General features: G+C 53.2%; 3 protein-coding genes across 3 annotated transcripts; all 3 read left to right on the forward strand.

The window, feature by feature from the left end:
* The first annotated feature begins 487 nt into the window (after positions 1-487).
* CDA (cytidine deaminase) lies at positions 488-2,817 on the forward strand. Its single transcript, XM_059487316.1, has 4 exons — positions 488-679; positions 956-1,067; positions 1,311-1,368; positions 1,999-2,817. The coding sequence occupies exons 1-4, from the start codon at positions 505-507 to the stop codon at positions 2,110-2,112; spliced, it is 459 nt and encodes a 152-aa protein (XP_059343299.1). The 5' UTR covers positions 488-504; the 3' UTR covers positions 2,113-2,817.
* Positions 2,818-3,965: 1,148 nt separating this feature from the next.
* PINK1 (PTEN induced kinase 1) lies at positions 3,966-13,455 on the forward strand. The gene is made up of 8 exons (XM_059487441.1): positions 3,966-4,280; positions 6,128-6,427; positions 7,367-7,470; positions 9,082-9,264; positions 9,639-9,802; positions 10,768-10,895; positions 11,644-11,880; positions 12,267-13,455. Exons 1-8 carry the CDS (start codon positions 3,966-3,968, stop codon positions 12,525-12,527), a joined length of 1,692 nt encoding a protein of 563 aa, XP_059343424.1. The 3' UTR covers positions 12,528-13,455.
* Positions 13,456-14,741: 1,286 nt separating this feature from the next.
* Positions 14,742-17,671, forward strand: AGMAT (agmatinase). Its single transcript, XM_059487600.1, has 7 exons — positions 14,742-15,133; positions 15,252-15,454; positions 16,193-16,241; positions 16,377-16,572; positions 16,886-17,065; positions 17,324-17,408; positions 17,515-17,671. Exons 1-7 carry the CDS (start codon positions 14,775-14,777, stop codon positions 17,586-17,588), a joined length of 1,146 nt encoding a protein of 381 aa, XP_059343583.1. The 5' UTR covers positions 14,742-14,774; the 3' UTR covers positions 17,589-17,671.
* Positions 17,672-18,028: the final 357 nt, after the last annotated feature.

Consider the following 18,028-nt stretch of genomic DNA (forward strand, 5'->3'; position numbering starts at 1 on the left):
GGAGCCTGGAGCCAGCCCTGGGGCTGAGGATGGGGGGCTTGCACCCTCCTTGGAACCTCCAGGTGTTTTAGGGGCAGATGCCTGGGCTCAGGGGATGGTGTCTGGGGTCAGGGAATGAGCCATGGGGCCCCACACGAGCTGTCACCTCTCTCATCACTTGTCTGCAGGCGCCACAGGGTGTGATGAAGTCGTCCCCCATGTCACTGCCAAAGGAGAAGGGCACAGAGTCCTGAGGTCAGAGGAGGGGAGAACACCTGCGGAAGACCTTCATGCCTCGATAAATACAGAGCTGCAACAGATTTGCCCCCCAATTCCTCCAAAAACACCATGCAAAAACTTCATTTCCCTCCCCAAACGACGGAGCTGCTGCAAAAGCAGCTGTCCCTGAGGAGCAGTGGGGACAGCTGCGTGCCGGGGCGTTATCCCGGCCTCCCGGCCAGCCTATTTTCCAGGCGAGGAAATATTTAACCGCAGCGTCAGCGGGCAGGGCAGGCAGCTGCAGCCATGCAGAGAAGCGGGCAGCACCCGCTCCCTGCTGTCCCCCCGGGCCAGCCCCAGGGTGACCATCTCCAGCTCCTGCTGCGCCGCAGCCGCGAGGCCAAAAACTGCGCCTATTGCCCCTATAGCCGCTTCCCGGTGGGAGCTGCGCTGCTCACCGCCGGAGGGCAGATCTTCTCGGGTAAGATGGGATCTGACACCCCCCCCCGGGATTTTGGGGAGCCCCCAGCCAGCCTTGGGTCACTTGTGAGGGTGTAGCGGGGCCGTGCCGGGGTGCTGGTGTTGTGTGTCCTCCCCCGCTGCCTGCTGGCAGCCGCCATCCCGGACTGAGCCAAAGATCACAGCTGATGGGAAAATAAATAAGGGAAGCAGGGAAAATGGCTTTTCTTTGTCAATTCCCTGGGGAGAAAGGAGCTGGTGGGGTTTGGAGAGGCTGATGCTGGGGTTGTGCCTGCAGGGTGCAACGTGGAGAACGCCTGCTACAGCCTGGGGATGTGTGCCGAGCGCGGTGCCATCCAAAAAGCCATCTCTGAGGGGCACACCAGCTTCAAGGCCATGGCCATCGCCAGGTGAGGGTGCTCTGAGAGCTGCAGTGCTGAGGGATGGGGTGGGGAACCAGCAGACAACCCCTGGGACAGCTACTTTTGCAGCAGCTCCATCGTTTGGGGAGGGAAATGAAGTTTTTGCATGGTGTTTTTGGAGAAATTGGGGGCAAATCTGTTGCAGCTCTGTATTTATCAAGGCATGAAGGTCTTCTGCAGGTGTTCTCCCCTCCTCTGACCTCAGGACTCTGTGCCCTTCTCCTTTGGCAGTGACATGGGGGACGACTTCATCACACCCTGTGGCGCCTGCAGACAAGTGATGAGAGAGGTGACAGCTCGTGTGGGGCCCCATGGCTCATTCCCTGACCCCAGATACCATCCCCTGAGCCCAGGCATCTGCCCCTAAAACACCTGGAGGTTCCAAGGAGGGTGCAAGCCCCCCATCCTCAGCCCCAGGCTCCTCAAATTTCATTATCTCCTGGCAAAGGGTTATTCCAGCCCTGTGTGGGTGTTCAGTGGGAATTCCTTATCTCACCTTCCAGGTGTAGGGATTTGCCCTTGAGTCCTTGCTCTGGCAAGCCTGGAAATGGGGGTTTTCCTGCAAAAGCTGAGCTTCTCACAGATCCTGTCCAGCTCTTGTCTCCTTTCTGCACGGGAATCCCAGCACCCACACTTTGTTTTGGGGTTGTTAATATTTAATGGGTTGTGGGGCTCTGCTCGAGGGTCAGATTCAGCAGGTTCAGAGGCACTGGAGCTCACAGTGTTGGGGTAAAAACACAGGATCTGAGCCCAAAATATCCTCTGGGGGAGGTAATGCTAATAAGCCAACCAAAATACATGTAATAGAGGGGGATGCTCCCTGTGGACCTGAGAAAATGGGGTATATGAGTAATTTGGGGAAGAAATGCAGGTTCTTCCCTTCTTCTCCCTCATCTGGCTCTTCTTTCTCCTCCTCTAGTTTGGCACAGACTGGGATGTCTACCTGACCAAAGGAGATGGCACCTACATTGTCAAGAAGCTGGAGGAGCTGCTGCCTACCTCCTTTGGTCCTGAGGACCTGAAGAAGGTCTGAGCAGTGTGGCCACCACCAGCCTTTGCCCTTAGGCACAGGGGACAATGGTTTTCCCTGATTTTCTCAGCCTGTAAGCAACTTTTTGGGGACAACACAGTGGGAATTTTGTTTATACTGTTAAGTTGTCTGTTCCTCTGTCTCATCTTCTAATTCAGTGTTGATTTGCAAGCTCCAGCTCCACCTTGCCCCGAGGAAATGGCAAAATCACATCATAGAAATTCCCTGTTATTAGTAAAAAATGCGTCCAGACATCCCTGTAGGCAAGGGAGGACATGGCTTTGGTGCAGAACTCAAACAGGCTTTGGTACAGAAACCACTCCTGAATAATGCAAAATCATTGCTTGGGAAAGTGCTGGATCCTTCAGCTGTAAAAAGAAGTGAAAGCAAGAGGGAAAAGGTCCATCAACCCCAGCAGTAATTAGTGACCCAGTCCAGATTACGTGGATTGCAGGATGGTTATTGCACTGACCATGTCCTTTGCTCCTTTCTTTCCAGCTTGTTTTCCTTGCTTTTATTCTGTTTGGGGTGAAGAAGAGGACAAGTTTTTGGGGTCTTCTGGGGGGTTTTGTGCCTCCAGGACAATGCCATTTCTTGATTGAATATTGATTTGTAATACAATGATAAATGAATTCATTACATTTCCCAACCAGAGCTGGGTTGAGCATTTCTGCCATGGCCAAGTGAAATAAAAGCAGTTCTGGTTTATCTCCTGCAGTTGTAGCAAGTGATGAAACACAGGGAGTGGGGTCCTGGGGCTGTCCTGGCAGGGCTGGGGGTGCTGGATGTGCCCTGGGAGCCTCATGAGGTTCAGCAGAGCCAAGTGCAGGGCGCTGCCCCTGGCTCAGGGGAACCCCTCAGTGTCTGTACTGGCTGGGGCAAGGAGAACACTCCTGCTGGGAAGGACTCGGAGAGGCTGGTGGATGAGAGGCTGGATGTGCCTCGGCTGTGGGGCTGATCCCACAGCACGGGCAGCAGGGAGGGATTCTGGCACAGGGTGCCCAGAGCAGCTGCGGCTGCCCCTGGATCCCTGCAAGAGTCCAAGGCCAGGTTGGACGGGGCTTGGAGCAAGCTGGGACAGTGGAAGGTGTCCCTGCCATGGCAAGGGTGGGACTGGATGAGCTTTGAGGTCCCCTCCACCCCAAATCAGTCTGTGATTCTGTGATTTGACGATTCCACGCACTGGGCTGTGCCCTGGCTGTTTCCAGGGCAGTGCTGTCGTCCATGCCAAAGCACTCCCAGCAGCGGCATCCATGACCTGCATTGCACAAGGCTTTACCTTGGTTGCACCCTGCTCTGTGCCCTGTTCCACGACCCATTCCATGCCCTGCTTGATGCCCCATTTCATCTCCCCTTCCATATCCTGCTTTATGCCTTGCTACATGTCCCCTTCCATGCCCTGTTCAGTACCACACTCCACGCTCCGTGTCTTGCTCTATGCCCCATTCCATGTCCCACTCCCATGCCCTGCTCCCTGCCTGTCTCCATGCCCCATTCCATGCCCGTTTCCACACTTCGCTCCACGCCCCATTCCCTGTCCCACTCCATGCCCCATTCCGTGCCCATTCCCTGTCCCATTACATGCCCTGTTCCCTGTCCCATTCCCTGCCCACTACCTGTCCCATTCCCTGCCCATTCCCTGCCCCACTCCCTGCCCCATTCCATGCCCATTCCCTGCCCCACTCCCTGCCCCATTCCATGCCCATTCCCTGTCCCATTCCGTTCCCCGCCCGTTCCCGCACCGTCCCCGTCCCGTGCCGGGGGCGTGGTTTCGCGCCCCGGTGGGCGTGGTTTCCGGGCGAGGCCTGTGGCCATTGGCCCGCTCTCGCCCCGCCCCCCGCGGTGACGCGCTGGTCATGGCGGTGCGGCTGCTGCTGGCCCGGGCCCTGCGGCTCCTCCCGCGGTGCCGCCCGCCCTGCGCGCCCCGCGCCCCCCGCCCCGACCCCCGCCCCGGGCCCGCGCCCGCCGCGCCGCCCGCCCCATGGCGGCCCTGGCTGGCCTGGCTGCCGGCCGCCCGCCGCCTCTTCCTGCGCGGCCCGGCGGGCGGGCTGGCGGCCGTTGCGCGGCGGGGCCGCGGCGGCGTCTGCCTGGCGCTGGCCATGGCGCTGGGCCTGGTGGAGCCGCGCCTGGAGGAGCAGCGCCGGGCTGAGGCGGCGTGTCGCCACATCCAGGTGGGAAGCGGCCCGGGGGTCCCGCTGCGCACTCCGTGAGGGGGAGGGAGGGCCTTGCCGGGGGGGAGGCGTTCAGTCACCTCCCCAGAAGGGCACGGGGAGTCGCAGGCCTCCCGACATCCTTCATGAGAGAGTGATCCTCGATGTGTGGAGCCCTTTGAACCGCCCCATGAGCGGCACAGAGTGTCAGTGCTGGGGGGAGCCGCATAGACACGCCCTCCCATGAAGGGTAGGGGGGTCCTTGCTTTGGGGAGTCCCTCAGACACCCCCACTAAGGGTAGTGCTCATTGCTCTGGAGAAGCTGTCAGACATCATCCGTAAAGGGAAGGGGGATTCTTGTGAGGAACCCCCTCAGATGTCCCCTCTGAAGGGGACGGGGGTGGTCACTGCTCTGGGGAGCTCTCCAGACTCCCTTGCTGAAGGGCAGAGCCGTGTTTGATGGAGCCCCTCATGAAGGGAAGGGGGGTCACTGCTGTGGGGAGCCCCCCGAGAGCCCCTGTGAAGGGCACACTGACACCTCCCCATCTCCCCCCAAGGAAGGTTGGGAGTGCTGCAGTGAGCAGCCCTCAGGCACCTCCCCAAAGGAGGGGTGCTGGGAGCAGCCCCACAGGCACCTCTTTCTCCCCAAAAATAGGGTCATGGGGGAGCCTCTCACTCAGCAGCCCCTCATCACCCTAAAGCAGGTACTTTCAAAAGCAAGGGACCCTCACTCCCTGTCCCTCCACAGAGGGAGGGGGTCAGGGCCCTGGTTGGGGGGGTTTCATGTCCCAGGACACTGATGTTGATGCCCATGGGGACCCTGTGGCGCTGGGACAGGCTGTGCTGGCAGGGCACGGGGCATGGATGGTACTGAACTTATTTCCTGGGTAAAAATAGACCTCTGGTGCTCAGAGCCAGCTGTCACCTGCTCCACCGACCAGCAGACACATTCCTGAAGTTTCTTTTGAAGAGGATGCTTTCTCTCCTCTGTCCTTGCTGGGTTGTTCCATTTGCTGTCCCTGGTCTGTGTCCAGTGACACATCCCTAGGGTGTCACCACTGCTTTGGGGCTGCAGCTCACGGAGAAGGCCACTTGTTTGTATTGGTATGGTGACAGGTGGGGCAGCACCAGACCTGTAGGATCATGAACTGCGATGAAACTCCAGAACAGCCTCCTGTGTGCTGTTTTTCCACATCTCTTGATTTTCTGCCCCAGCTCCCTCCCATCTTCACTCTTCCTCACACTAACCAGCCCTCACAGCTGACTGCCACAAAAAGGCCACTGTTTTTCCTCTTGCTGCTTTTAATTAATTTTTTTTTTAAATGCTGTTTGACGGGTTTGTTTATGGAGAGGGAGAAAAGTGTAATAATGCATCTGATTTCAGAAGTGTTCAGTTAAACTTCTCTTTACACAACCATGGAATCATGGAATGGTTTGGCCTGGAAGGGACTTTAAGGCCCATCTCTTTCCACCTCTGCCAGGGCAAGGACACCTTCCACTCTCCCAGCTTGCTCCAAGCCCTGTCCAACCTGGACTTGGACAATTACAGGGATGGAGCAGCCACAGCTTCCCTGGGAAAATATATTCTAGATTGGCAAATGACTCCCCCTCCTGGTTCCTCTTCTTCCCTTAAAAAGGGCGCCTTTAGAAAAGACTGGTTTAGGGGTAAATTTTATCATACAAAATATATGGCCTGCAGATGATCTTTTGTGTGGTTACAGTGATTTGAGCCCAATGCTTAGAGTCTGATTGAAACTTTCAGGTTGGACCATCCCACCAGGACGTGTAATACCACTGACACACCAAGTTCTCCTTCACTGGGAAGTCTGGGCTAACTGAGCAGATTTTCCTGTTCGTGTTCCTTTCAGACCGTGTTTGTTGGGAAGAACAAGCCGCAGAAAGATCCCCTGAGCTCCTTGCGCTGGCAGGGCTTCAAGCTGGAGGAGTATCTCATCGGGCAGCCCATCGGGAAGGGCTGCAGTGCCGCTGTGTACGAGGCAGCCATTCCCTTCTGCCCTGCTCCTCAGGATCCTGCTCAGAGCAGCCCTCTCCCAGCCCTGCAGCAGCAGCCTGCCTCAGCTTCCCAGGGCGCTGAAGAGGAGCCTGTGGTGAAGCACCAACCGCAAGGGGCTTTTCCCTTAGCTATCAAAATGATGTGGAACATTTCGGTAAGGAGTCGGCGCTGAATCCCCTGTGTCTGTAGCTGGGGAATTCTGGCTGGAATGTTTAATACTGAAGTGTTGAAAGCACTAATTATGGAGTGCAGGATGAGTGTGTCACAACAAAGCTGTTGGTAGGTGAGACTGGAGATGTCGAGTGTTAGGTCAGAGCCCCAGAGCGAGGTAATTGGCATTCGTCATCCTCTGGAATCAGCACTGAGAGCTGCTGCTGGAGCTCTTGGGTATGGGGGTGATGTTTTGGGAAGAAAAGGTTTTCTGAGGCTGGCTCCATTGGAAAAGTCTAAGAAGGGGAAAGTCACTACTGCCAGTGATTTAGGAGTTGGTGTCCTGTCAGTGTCAGGACAGAGATGGGTTTTCTTCCTGAAGAGTCAGTAGTTTCAGGGTGCACAGTAACCTGTCTGCTGTGTCCCCTTGCTGTGCAGTGACTGTCCAAGATCTCCAGTGTTTCCCAGCCTGGGTGACTGGAGATCGAGTTCCTCAATGTGGCTCTTCCATGTTTAAAAAAATCTACGTGGCTTTCCCCATTGATGTGACAAGTGAATATTTCAAGAGAATCTTCCAAAATGCGAACATCTGGAATCCCTTAGTCTCCAGATGTAGCCTGGCATTTAGCTGTGGGCTCTTCCACTTGGGTTTGGAAGTTGAAAGTGAGTGCTAAGGTGTAGTTTGGATTGCTGACAGTCAAGGGTGCATTTGAAGTGACAAATAGATTTCTTTCTGCAAATAAAGGCCTTGTGGCCTCCCTTAGTGAGATCTTTAAGTGGTTAATTGCCTTCCTTGGTTTTCAAGGGAGGGAAGTCCTGGAATCTGATCTCAGTCAACCCAGCTCCAGACGTGGTGCCAGCATCAGGATGATCTGCTCTCAGCTTGCTTTGGGACGGGGTGATTTCAGAGCTGGAGCCCACATGGGTGTGGTTGTTGTTGCAGGCTGGTTCCTCGAGTGAAGCCATCCTGGACGCCATGGGCCGAGAGCTCGTCCCAGCCACAGGCCTGGCCTTGTCCGGGGAATACGGAGCTGTCTCTGGCCGCAGGTATGGAGGTGCCAAGGTGCTGGTCTTATCCCTTGATTAATTTTGCAGCAATTTGTACTGTTAAGGAGGTGGACAGGGCTTTCTAGAATAGCTGCTGAAACCAGGTAAACCTGGGGATTGTTAAGTTTTGTTGGCATGCAGGGAATTGTATTGCTAAAGTATGTGGTCCAGAGGAGGTTGAAAGGGTGCACCAAGAATTTGGGAGCATTTGTGGTCCCACCAGGGTCTAGTGGCTGTGCCTTAGCTTCCCTGTGTTGAAATGTGTTGGCATTTGCTGAGGTAAGGGCTGGAGGAGCCACTGGGTGAACACCATTTAAATTCGTATTGTGATGCTTTTTTATTGCACCGCTGCAATCGGTAACAGTTTGAGTGTATTAAACATCAAATGATTTCACTGTAATACAATTTGACTGTGAGGTTTGAGAACTGGTGTGGGATAAGATGGCTGCTGGACAGGTAGGTTGAAACTGTTTTAGTGCAGGAAAACTGGTGAGAAGGGAAATGGAAATGATTAGTGTGTACTCTTTGACCTGAGTGGGAAGTGAGCAAACAGCATGAAGGTGGAAAATCTCATGGAAACTTCTAAATTACCTCAAGTTAGCTATCATTTTGTTCAGAAATGTATCTTTTTTTTTCCATTTGAAACAATGGAGTCCACAGCCCAGATTGTCTGATTTAAATTTCAAATCCATCCCAGCTGCCAATACAAATGAATAATAAATGCTGTGCCCGTGGCTGGCTGGGAATGCAGCAGAGCAGCCAAAGGGATATTTGACATTCAGGGGATGAGAGATCTGTGTTGCAGACAAATAGGTAACCTGCTTTTCAGGGTAGGGAGAGCTTCCTGCCTCTGCCATAAAATAGAGGTTCTAAATTGATACTCCCAGCGTGAAGTTGACCTTTATTATGTCTAACAAAGTAATTGCGTTTGGGTGTTACTCTCTAGAGCTGCTGTAGCTGTTTTTGAATGGAGAAGCAGCCTGTGCCTGGCTCTGCCTTTGTTAGCAGCATAGAAGGGCTCATGGGGCTTGAGTGAAATGAAGGCTGCATGTTGTGTTTGAGGGTTTTTATCAAAGCTCTGTTTGTAGTGCAGGTAAAGCACCTTATTTCCTATTTGGCCATTGTGAATAGGGAAATCCAGTTACTGAAGAGCCTCTGTGACACCTTGGTTGGCTCAGTTTGCTCTGGGAGGCACTGGGGTTGATTCTGAGCTCTGGAGAAGGTGCTGGGAGATGCCTGTGGGTGCAGTGGGTCCGTACAGGCTGTGGGTGCTCTGCATTCACCTGGGAAGTGCTGGGCTGAGGTGCTGGTTGGGAAATGGGCCATGAAACTGCTGCCCATGCTCTTGCTCAGTGAATAGATTCCAGGATGTGAGTGTCTGACTGTTTGCTTAATGTGCAGTCCTGTAATCCACCCTGTGCAGCTTTAATGTCTCTCTGATGAGGCTTCCAGTGCTGAGAAAACATGTTTGCTCTCTGCTGGGGAACCCTTTGGTGTGGAGGACAGGCCACAATAATGAAAAGTAGCTCCAGCAATAGCAGCAATGTGCCTGGGATCCATCAGAACCGACTGAGGCATTGGTGCAATCTGTGGTGTCTTTCCTCTGCACAGAAATCCTGTCCTTGGGAGGAAGAAGCTGCAGCCTCATCCGAATATAATCCAGGTGATCCGAGCATTCACGTCCTCTGTCCCTTTGCTGCCTGGAGCCTTTGCTGATTATCCTGACATGCTTCCATTGAGCCTGAACCCCAGAGGGATCGGTCACAGCCGCACGCTCTTCTTGGTGATGAAGAAGTAAGTGGAGAGAAAGAAGCTGGTTAATGTGACTTGGGCGCTCTGTCCCTGCAAAGCTTGGGTCTGGGCTGCTGCCAAAGAGCAGAGTATGCTCTTGGAAACGCCTCCCCGGACCTGTTCCAAGTTCTTGAGGTTCTGACTGTGCTTCCACAATGAAGACAAACCGTTCTTTGTAATAATTACCCCAAATTAAAGTGAGAAATGTGGAGTTTGTCCCTGTTTGTCTGCCCTTCTAAGCTTGAACTTCACCCCTAGTCTGAGCACACTGCTAGAGATGGAGTAGAATCAGTAATGAGATGAGCCAACAGTGAGGTTGAGCTGCCAGTGATAAGCCTCCAGGATGCTAATTCCCATTTTTTCCCTGTTCTGCCTAGCTACCCCTTCACACTGCGCCAGTATCTGCAGGAGAACACTCCGGATGTTCGCCTCTCCACAGTGATGATTCTGCAGCTCCTGGAAGGCGTGGACCACCTTGTTCGACATGGAATAGCACACAGAGACCTCAAGTCTGACAACATCCTGGTTGAATTTGATTCTGGTACGTAGATCCCTGAGGATAAATGCCAGTTAATTCACAGAAGTGATTTGATCACATTTGTATTCGGGGAGGTCTCACCCAGCTGCGTGTTTGGGGGAAGAAGCATCAAACCTTTTGAATAATCTCAGGTTTAGTTTTTAGCTTAGTATTTGCTGTGAGTGCAGCAAGTCATTGATCCTGTCTGTGCTTGAGGTTTTGGATCATTAGCATGGACACAGTGTATTGCTGAGATGATGGATTGCATGAGCACAGCCAGCATTGACTGGAGCATCCGGGAACGCCACATTTGGGATGCTGCAGGAGCCTTTGCTTCAGGCTCTTGGTTCTGTCATCTTTCCCAAGCCAGAGAGTACAGAGAGCCTCTTAAAATCCCACCTTATGGCCAGGTTAATGGTGCTTGCACCCTGGGATGATGAAACATGGGTTGGGAGGGAAGGGATCCAGCATTTTCTTCTATGTGTTCTCCTGTCAGCCTCTAACAGCAGTTTTAATTACCTGAGCTCTTTTTGGGTGTGATTGAGATTCAAATTGGCAGGAGCAATAGGAGGCAGGCAGATCTGTGTGATTAGGAGTGGAAGAATTTGGTTGAAGACTGTCAGGGAGAGAGAGACACAGAGAGACCACTGGAATCCACCCTGCCTTCCTGGAGACCAGCCCAAGAGCTGACAGAGGATTCTCTGTTCCCCAGGGCTCAGGATTTAGAATCCTAAAATGATGGAATGGCCTGGGCTGGAAGGGACCTTAAAGCTCTTCTCATTCCAGCCCCCTGCCATGCACAGGGACACCTCCCACTAGACCAGGTCACTCTGCTGAATGTCTTTGCTCACAATCTAATGAGGGCATCGAATTCCCCCTCAGTTAGTTTGCAGAGGACACCAAGCTGGGTGTTGATGTGATGTGTTGTTTGGTGCTGCCAGGTCCTCCCAAACTGAGCCCTAACTCTGGCAGCTCTGTGTTGTTCACAGCTGGCTGTCCCTGGCTGGTCATCACTGACTTTGGCTGCTGTTTGGCGGATGAAAACATCGGCCTGAGGCTGCCCTTCACCAGCTCCTACGTGGATCGGGGTGGCAACGGCTGCCTTATGGCACCTGAGGTAAATCCCTCTGTAGCAGTGCTTTGTGGTGCTGGTTTTCTGCTTGTCCTGTTGTTGGGGCTAAAAGTTTTGGTGGCATAGAAGGTTTGTGTCCTACCTTGAGTTAGGCTTGGTAAACATCTCTGCTGAACTATGTCAAATAGACACTGTGAGCTCTAACAGGTGAAATGTAATCAGTTGGTGTTAAGAGGCAGAATCAGCTTTTCCTTCCCTCCCCCAAATTTACTTTGTAATATTTATTCAGGCTCCTTTCCATGTACCTATTAAGAATTTTATGCAGCCGTTGCAACAGTAGCTTTTGGCTAAAGTTCAAGACTGTTGTGAAATTATTTACAGTTCCTTTTTATTTCTTTGATGATAAGAAATAATAAAAGCCAAGACACCCTTAACTGTCTGCTGGACCTGGAGCACCTTGCTGTGGTGTTGGTTGTTCATCTGCAGGTCTCCTGTCTCCATAATTCCAGCAGGAGATAGCCCTTGGAATTCTGGGAGTGGTGGTCAGGGACAACAGCTAAAGCCTCAGTGCAATGTTCAGACTCCTCCCAGCATCCCAGTGGGCTGAGCAGTGCCAGAGGCTTAGAGCATGCCAATAGGGAATATTTACAGCACAGGTTCAGATGCAACTCACCTTTGGGTTCAGTGTCTAAGTTTATTACAGGGAAAATGCAGGTTTGAGCATTAAAAATTGAATTTCAGCATAGAGGCTGCATTCGAGCTGTTTATTTGAGTAGCCCCCTCTCTGTGGCAGGTGATCACAGCATCACCTGGTCCAGGCACGGTGATCAACTACAGCAAAGCTGATGCTTGGGCTGTTGGAGCGATTGCCTACGAGATCCTGGGCCTGGCCAATCCTTTCTATGGCCACGGGGACTCCAGTCTGGAAAGCAGAAGTTACCAGGAGGACCAGCTGCCAAGCCTGCCCAACCACGTGCCCTTCGAGGTGAGGCAGGTGATAAAGATGCTGCTTCAGAGAGATCCCAACAAGGTAAGAAGCTGTTGCCTTCAAGATATCCTCTTTGGGAGTACCCCTGGCAGATCTTTTTACCCTGGAGGGCTGTGGGTACAGGGGTTAGGCCAGATCTCACTGCAGGATCAAAGGATGACATATAAGTATCAAAACCAAAAAAGTCTTCACTGAGTGGTGCTGAATTATTTCAGATGTTTGTGTCAGGACCAGACCTCACACTGGAGGGTTCCACACAACATTATATATGTACAGTAGTAGTCTGAAAGAGCTTTCTGATTCACAGGGTGTTGCCTTTGGGGGGGCTTCAGGGAGTTTTGGAGGTGCCAATGCTCCGTGCTGGTGATGTGGCCGAGTGTAGCAGGATCAGCTAATCTCCCTCCCCTTCCCTCCCCTTCCTCTTGCAGAGGTTGTCTGCGAGGGTGGCTGCGAACGTGCTGCACCTGAGCCTCTGGGGTGACAGTGTTGTGGCATCCAGGACCCTGAAACCTGACCAGATGATCGCCTGGCTGCTCTGCCAGTCTGCAGCCACCCTGCTCACCAACAGGCTGTCAGACAAGAGCCAGGTAGAAACCAAAATGAAGATGTGCTTCTTGGCAAACCTCGAGTTCGAAGACCTCTGGGCAGCAATATTCCTTTTGCTGGCATGGAGAAGCAACTCTGGGTGAAGGAACCACCTGGAACACGAGCATCCCACATAAATGGCACTTTCTAAAGGCACTTAGGAACCTGTCCTTTCTGTCTGTCTGCAGTCCTGTAGTGCTTTAGAGAACAAGCTGCAGGCCTGTGTTTAGGAGCTTGAGTTTCTCTCTAGCAAGTGTTAACCACGCTGCTTTTGTGTCCCTGCTAGAGGAGATGCCCTTCTTGCTTCCTTACTCTCTGGGGGGACGGGAGTGTGGACCTTGCAGGTGTCCAGAGGTTTGTGGTTGGCTTTCCTCCCGTTTGGGAATTAATTGACTTGTAAGTTGTGTGTTGAGTGAAGCAGATTCCTTTCAGAGGGGTGACTGGGAGGAGGCACTGTCTGGCTGCATTTTACAGAGAAACAATTTAACACACAGAAATCCAAGCTGACAAAGGGAACTGCAGTCTCTGTTCTTGGGGTAACCATGGTGGTTTGAAACTCATTTTCTTCTGAGCTGTGAAATGACAGCCTGAAATCTTCCTGATGAGGTGCTGCCTGGTAACGTGAGCGTCAGCAGCAGTAAAAACCTCGCAGTTGTATGCAGAATAGTGGAAGCACATCATCCTCAAATCCCGCTTATCCTTGTTCTTAACTGTTGTAGCTCTGTGGTGGTGGCTGCCCCAGGGTCCAAGGCTGAGTCAGACTCTCCAGTTAGGGATAATGCTCCAAACAGAGTGAGGCTGGGCAGCAGCCCCTGCTTAAAGAGCTCAGTGTGATGCTCTGCTCTTTTACCTGTCTGTGTTTCCTTCAATGAAATAATATCCTTTGGTGTGGGGGACAGAGACATTGATCTTTAAATAACAACAGCCATGTTTATGAAACAGCATTCAATTTCATGGCTATAATTGTGTTTAGAGGAACTTGGGGAGAAAGTTATTTATGCTTGTTGCACAATAAATTAAAGATTTAATGTGGCTGTGGCTGCGTGGGTTCTCTCAATCCAATTTGGGCTGTGGAGCATTGGTTCCGGGGTGTGTTAAACGCAAATTCAGCTCTTTCCAGTGCTAACTGTGGAACACGGTGTTCTACTCCAAGGGGAATTTCCCAAAGAGGAACAGACCTTACCCTAGGGATGTGTTTCGTACTCTGCTGTGTGGTAAATCACTGTCTGCTCCTGCAGTTTCCAGGTGGATGACAGTGGCTGATACCCCTAATCATCACAGGGTAACCTGCACTCAGGGTTCTGCACATTGTTCCAGTGCAGCAAAGAGCACAGGGCCTGGGCAATTGGGGGAAATGAGCTCTCGGGGAGAAAGCTGCAAAAAAAGGCCTTTGTAACACTGATCTGACCCAACCAAAGTGTCTGCTGCTATTTCTTACATTACTGAGCTCTTGCAGTGTGTTTCTGCTGCTTTTGCTTTCTGTGTGCCTGGGTCTGGCAGTGAGTCCCATGCCCCGAGCCCTGTGGAGCCTTTTGAGGAGTAAATGCTGTTGCTGTGTGGTGGATCTCTAAGCCCTCTTCCTGCCATGAATGTAATTCCTGTGCCTTTTCCTCTCTCCCAGGTCCTGTCTCTATAAAAATAGGGAGCGGAATTATGGGCTGGGGCCATCCAGTATCAAGTGTGTTTGTATTTGCCCAACCAGGGTTTTATCTGCACTGATTAACTCCACTCATTGGAAACTTGCTTTCCCTGAAAACTGTTTCAATTCTGTCCTCAAAAATGGCCTAAAATGCTTGTCCTGCAGCTTGTCCCTCAGGTCCTTAAATCCCTGTTAATGCTTCCCCTGTTGCTTGCATTTTGTCCCCCCTGTGGTTCTGCTGAGGTCGGACTTCCCTTTTGTTTTCTTTCCCTTCTGCCTTCCGCTAACAAGACATTTTTATGATTTTTCAGCATTCTGGGTGCTTTTGTGGCGTGCAGGTTAAAAGTACAGGCTGTTAATGCAACAAATGCTACTGTGCTGTCTGCAAATGCCCAAGGGGAGCAAACTGGGACATCTCCCAGCATGTCCCTCCCACCCTGTCCCACTAATCCCTGCACAGGTTCTTGCCCCTGTGTTTGTTCCCAGTGTTTGCCAGGACTATGCCATTGGGAAAGGGGTTGCTTGGGAGGGTGATTGTGGAGGCTGGGCTGGATTTCTGCCCTTCCCTGGGCAGTGCAGTGTCCAGTGCACTTTGATCCCTGGAGGGAGGCTTGGCAGAGGCAGCTGGCACTCTACCCAAGCTGGGAACGGGCTCCACAGCACGCCTTGCTGCGTTCCCAGTGAGAGAGAGGGTGGGAGTGTGTGGGTCAGGATGAGGCCTCTGCTCTGGGCTGCCTGCAGCCAGCTGCTGCCCAGGGCAGCTGGGCTCTGTGCTCCCAAGCCAGCTGTGACCACCATGGTGACAGCATCACACCACAGCCTGCGGCCTCCAGCCCTTCTGGCTGCCTCCAGTATGTCTGCAGGGCTCCTCCAGCCCCTGCTCCCAGGGAGCAGAGCCCCCAGCTGCTGGAGCTCGCAGTTCAACGTGCCCCCCAGTGCCCTGCTCGTGGCCCGGCCTGTGGGAATCTGCTCCATGATGAGGCTTCCCGTGCAGGCGTCTGCGGAGGGACTGGATGTGGCGTTTGTGGGTGTCCCACTGGACACAGGCACGTCCAACCGGCCGGGAGCCAGGTAAGGGCCAGCCAGGGAAGCTCATGCTTCCCTCTGGCCATCGGGCACGGCTCTCCTGTGGTGAGAGGGGTGCTGGGGACAATGCCTGGTGGCATTTCCCAGCCATGTCACGGCCCAGGTTCGGCCCGCGTCAGATCCGCGCCGAGTCGGCCATGCTGAGGAGGTTCAACGGCAGCACCGGGGCCGCGCCCTTTGACTCCCTGCGGGTGGCCGACATCGGGGACGTGAACGTGAACCTCTACAACCTGCCCGACAGCTGCCGCCTCATCCGGGACTCCTACCAGGAGATCGTGGCCTCGGGCTGTGTGCCCCTCACCTTGGGTAGGAGCCCCGGTCTCCCTTCCTGCCACTGCGTCCTGGCTCTGCCAAACTCCCTCTGCTTCCTCTGTCATTCAATCCAGCCTTGGCAGAAGGCAAGTCATGCATCTGTTCCCTGCCTGGGCTGTTGTGCTGTATCATGGGTAAATTCACAGGCTCTCACTGAACAGAATGTTCTGTGATGCCTCTTCCTTTGGGTTAAAAATGAGGAGGATGGGTCCGTCTGCAAATAATACCATTGACATGTTTTTGGTGTGCTGTTGAGCAGGACCCAAAGCAAGAGCAGGTGTTTTCCCTTGTGTCCCTCCAGCTGAGCGAGCACCAGGCTTTGCACGAGACCTGATTTAGGTGCGTGTTCAAGTTCGCAGCTGTTAGTGCTTGGCATTAGTGCTGCTGAAGGCAGTGAGTGTGTGGAGTAACGAGGGGCAAGTCACCAGTTACAGAGTCCTAGAAGCTGATCAAATATCTATTTATAAGCCCAATCAAGGATCCTGCTCCAAGGCTGTCCCTGCTGGCAGTTCTGCATACCTGGTCCTCCCTAAAAGGAAGACCAGGAGAAGAGAGGACCCAGGAGAGGAAGCAACCTGCACATGGGAGTGTTAGTTTTCCTTTGGCAATGAAGCCCGGAATGAATAAGTGCAGGATAAATGCAAAGAGGGGAAAAAATACTTGGGAGAAAAAGTAATGAGCACTGAGCAGCTCCTGTAGCGTATTTCCCCTCTTCCCTGTGTCTTCTTGCAGGTGGAGATCACACCATAACATACCCAATCCTGCAGGCCCTGGCGGCAAAGTAAGTTTCTAATCTGGAGATGGAGAGGAAGGACCTGGGAAGGAGCCTCAGCAAGGCTCCAGGTTTGCTGCCCCTGCTGTTGGCAGGGCCACCTTGCACGGGACAGGACTAGCGTGGCCGCCGTGTCTCGAGCAGGCACGGTCCCGTGGGGCTGGTGCACGTGGATGCTCACACGGACACCGGGGACACGGCCCTGGGGCAGCGGATCTACCACGGGAGCTCGTTCCGGCGCTGTGCGGAGGAAGGGCTGCTGGACTGCGCCCGCGTGGTGCAGATCGGCATCCGAGGCTCCTCCTATGACCCAGATCCCCACAAGTACTGCCGGGAGCAGGTAAACTGATCCGCCCACAGAGCTCTGTGCTCCCCCTGCCATAAATACCACGTCAGTAACGATTACTTGGCTTCAGACGGGAAATAAATGCATTTTTTGCCTCTTGTTCCATGCCAGCGGCTTGTCTGCAGGACAAGCACTCTCGGCTCGCTGAATGTCAGCTGAGTGGGGAGTTTGTGTGTGAGGGGAGTGGAAGGTGTTTCCCGGTGCACTTCTGCAGCTTGGCCCTGGAATGAGGATTGTTCCCGGTAGATATTCCCCAGCAGGGCAGGGGATGCTCCTCATCTCCCCCCCTTTCCCTGTGCTCCCGCAGGGTTTCCGCGTGGTCCCAGCTGAGCAGTGCTGGATGAAGTCCCTGGAGCCGCTGATGAGAGAGGTGAGGGCGCAGATGGGGGAGAGGCCGATGTACATCAGCTTCGATATCGACGGGCTGGACCCCGCCTACGCCCCGGGCACCGGCACCCCCGAGATAGCCGGGCTCACACCTGCACAGGTGAGGGACACGCTGCCCTGCCCAGGGGGAAAGGGCTCTTTTGCTCCCTTAAAGGAGGTCGTTTCACCAGCACTGCAAAGTGGAAGTTAGGGAGGCCAGGAAGTGTTTCCTCATGGTGGTGAGGAAGGAAAATGTGGAACTGATGTGATTTCATCTGTAGAGGCTGGGTTTCCTTTCTGGAATATGGGGAAAGCGGAGCCTGGACCGGTCTGTTTGGTCAGATGAGTTTCTTGATCCCAAATCCATGTTTTTCCCTAGGCTTTGGAGATTATTCGTGGCTGCAAAGGCCTGAACATAGTGGGGTGTGACCTTGTGGAAGTTGCACCAATGTATGATGTCTCTGGTGAGTCTGACGATGCCTGAGGGCAAGACAAGTGCCTGGCACAGGTGCCTGTGGGTGAAAGCTGTTGGATATACACAGATTTCCTTTCTTCGCTTGTTTTTTTTAGGCAATACAGCCCTCCTGGGGGCAAACCTACTGTTTGAGATGCTGTGTGTCCTCCCAGGAGTGAAGACACTGTGAGGGCACTTCCCACCTTCCCTTCAGACAGCTGCAGCCAGCATGAGTTTTGCAGCATGAAATAAATGCCATTTACTACTAGAAAATGTATTTTTTAGCTGGGAAACATTTTTTTTTAGCTGGGAAACTGTAGGGAACAGGCTAGACACCCCATTTAACTGGGGTCTTGAGCTTTGGAGCTGGCCTGGGAAAGGCACAGATGAGGCTAATGCCATTTTGCCTCTGGAATGATTCACCCAGCTCACAGGGCTCCTGGAAAAACTGTCACTGGTGAAAGATTTGTCCCATTAGGATGCTGCAGCAGGACAATGAATTTGGAAGAGGGGAGGACATGGAGGGAGCCTGAGCCTCCTGCTGAGAGTAGGGAGATATTTGTCTAGATTGCCTGCTGGTGGAATAACCAGGAGTTGCCTATGGCAGGAGCAGTTTAACGCTCCTGAAAT

The sequence above is a fragment of the Ammospiza nelsoni genome, chromosome 22, assembly GCF_027579445.1.
Source record: "Ammospiza nelsoni isolate bAmmNel1 chromosome 22, bAmmNel1.pri, whole genome shotgun sequence".
Lineage (NCBI taxonomy): Eukaryota > Metazoa > Chordata > Aves > Passeriformes > Passerellidae > Ammospiza > Ammospiza nelsoni.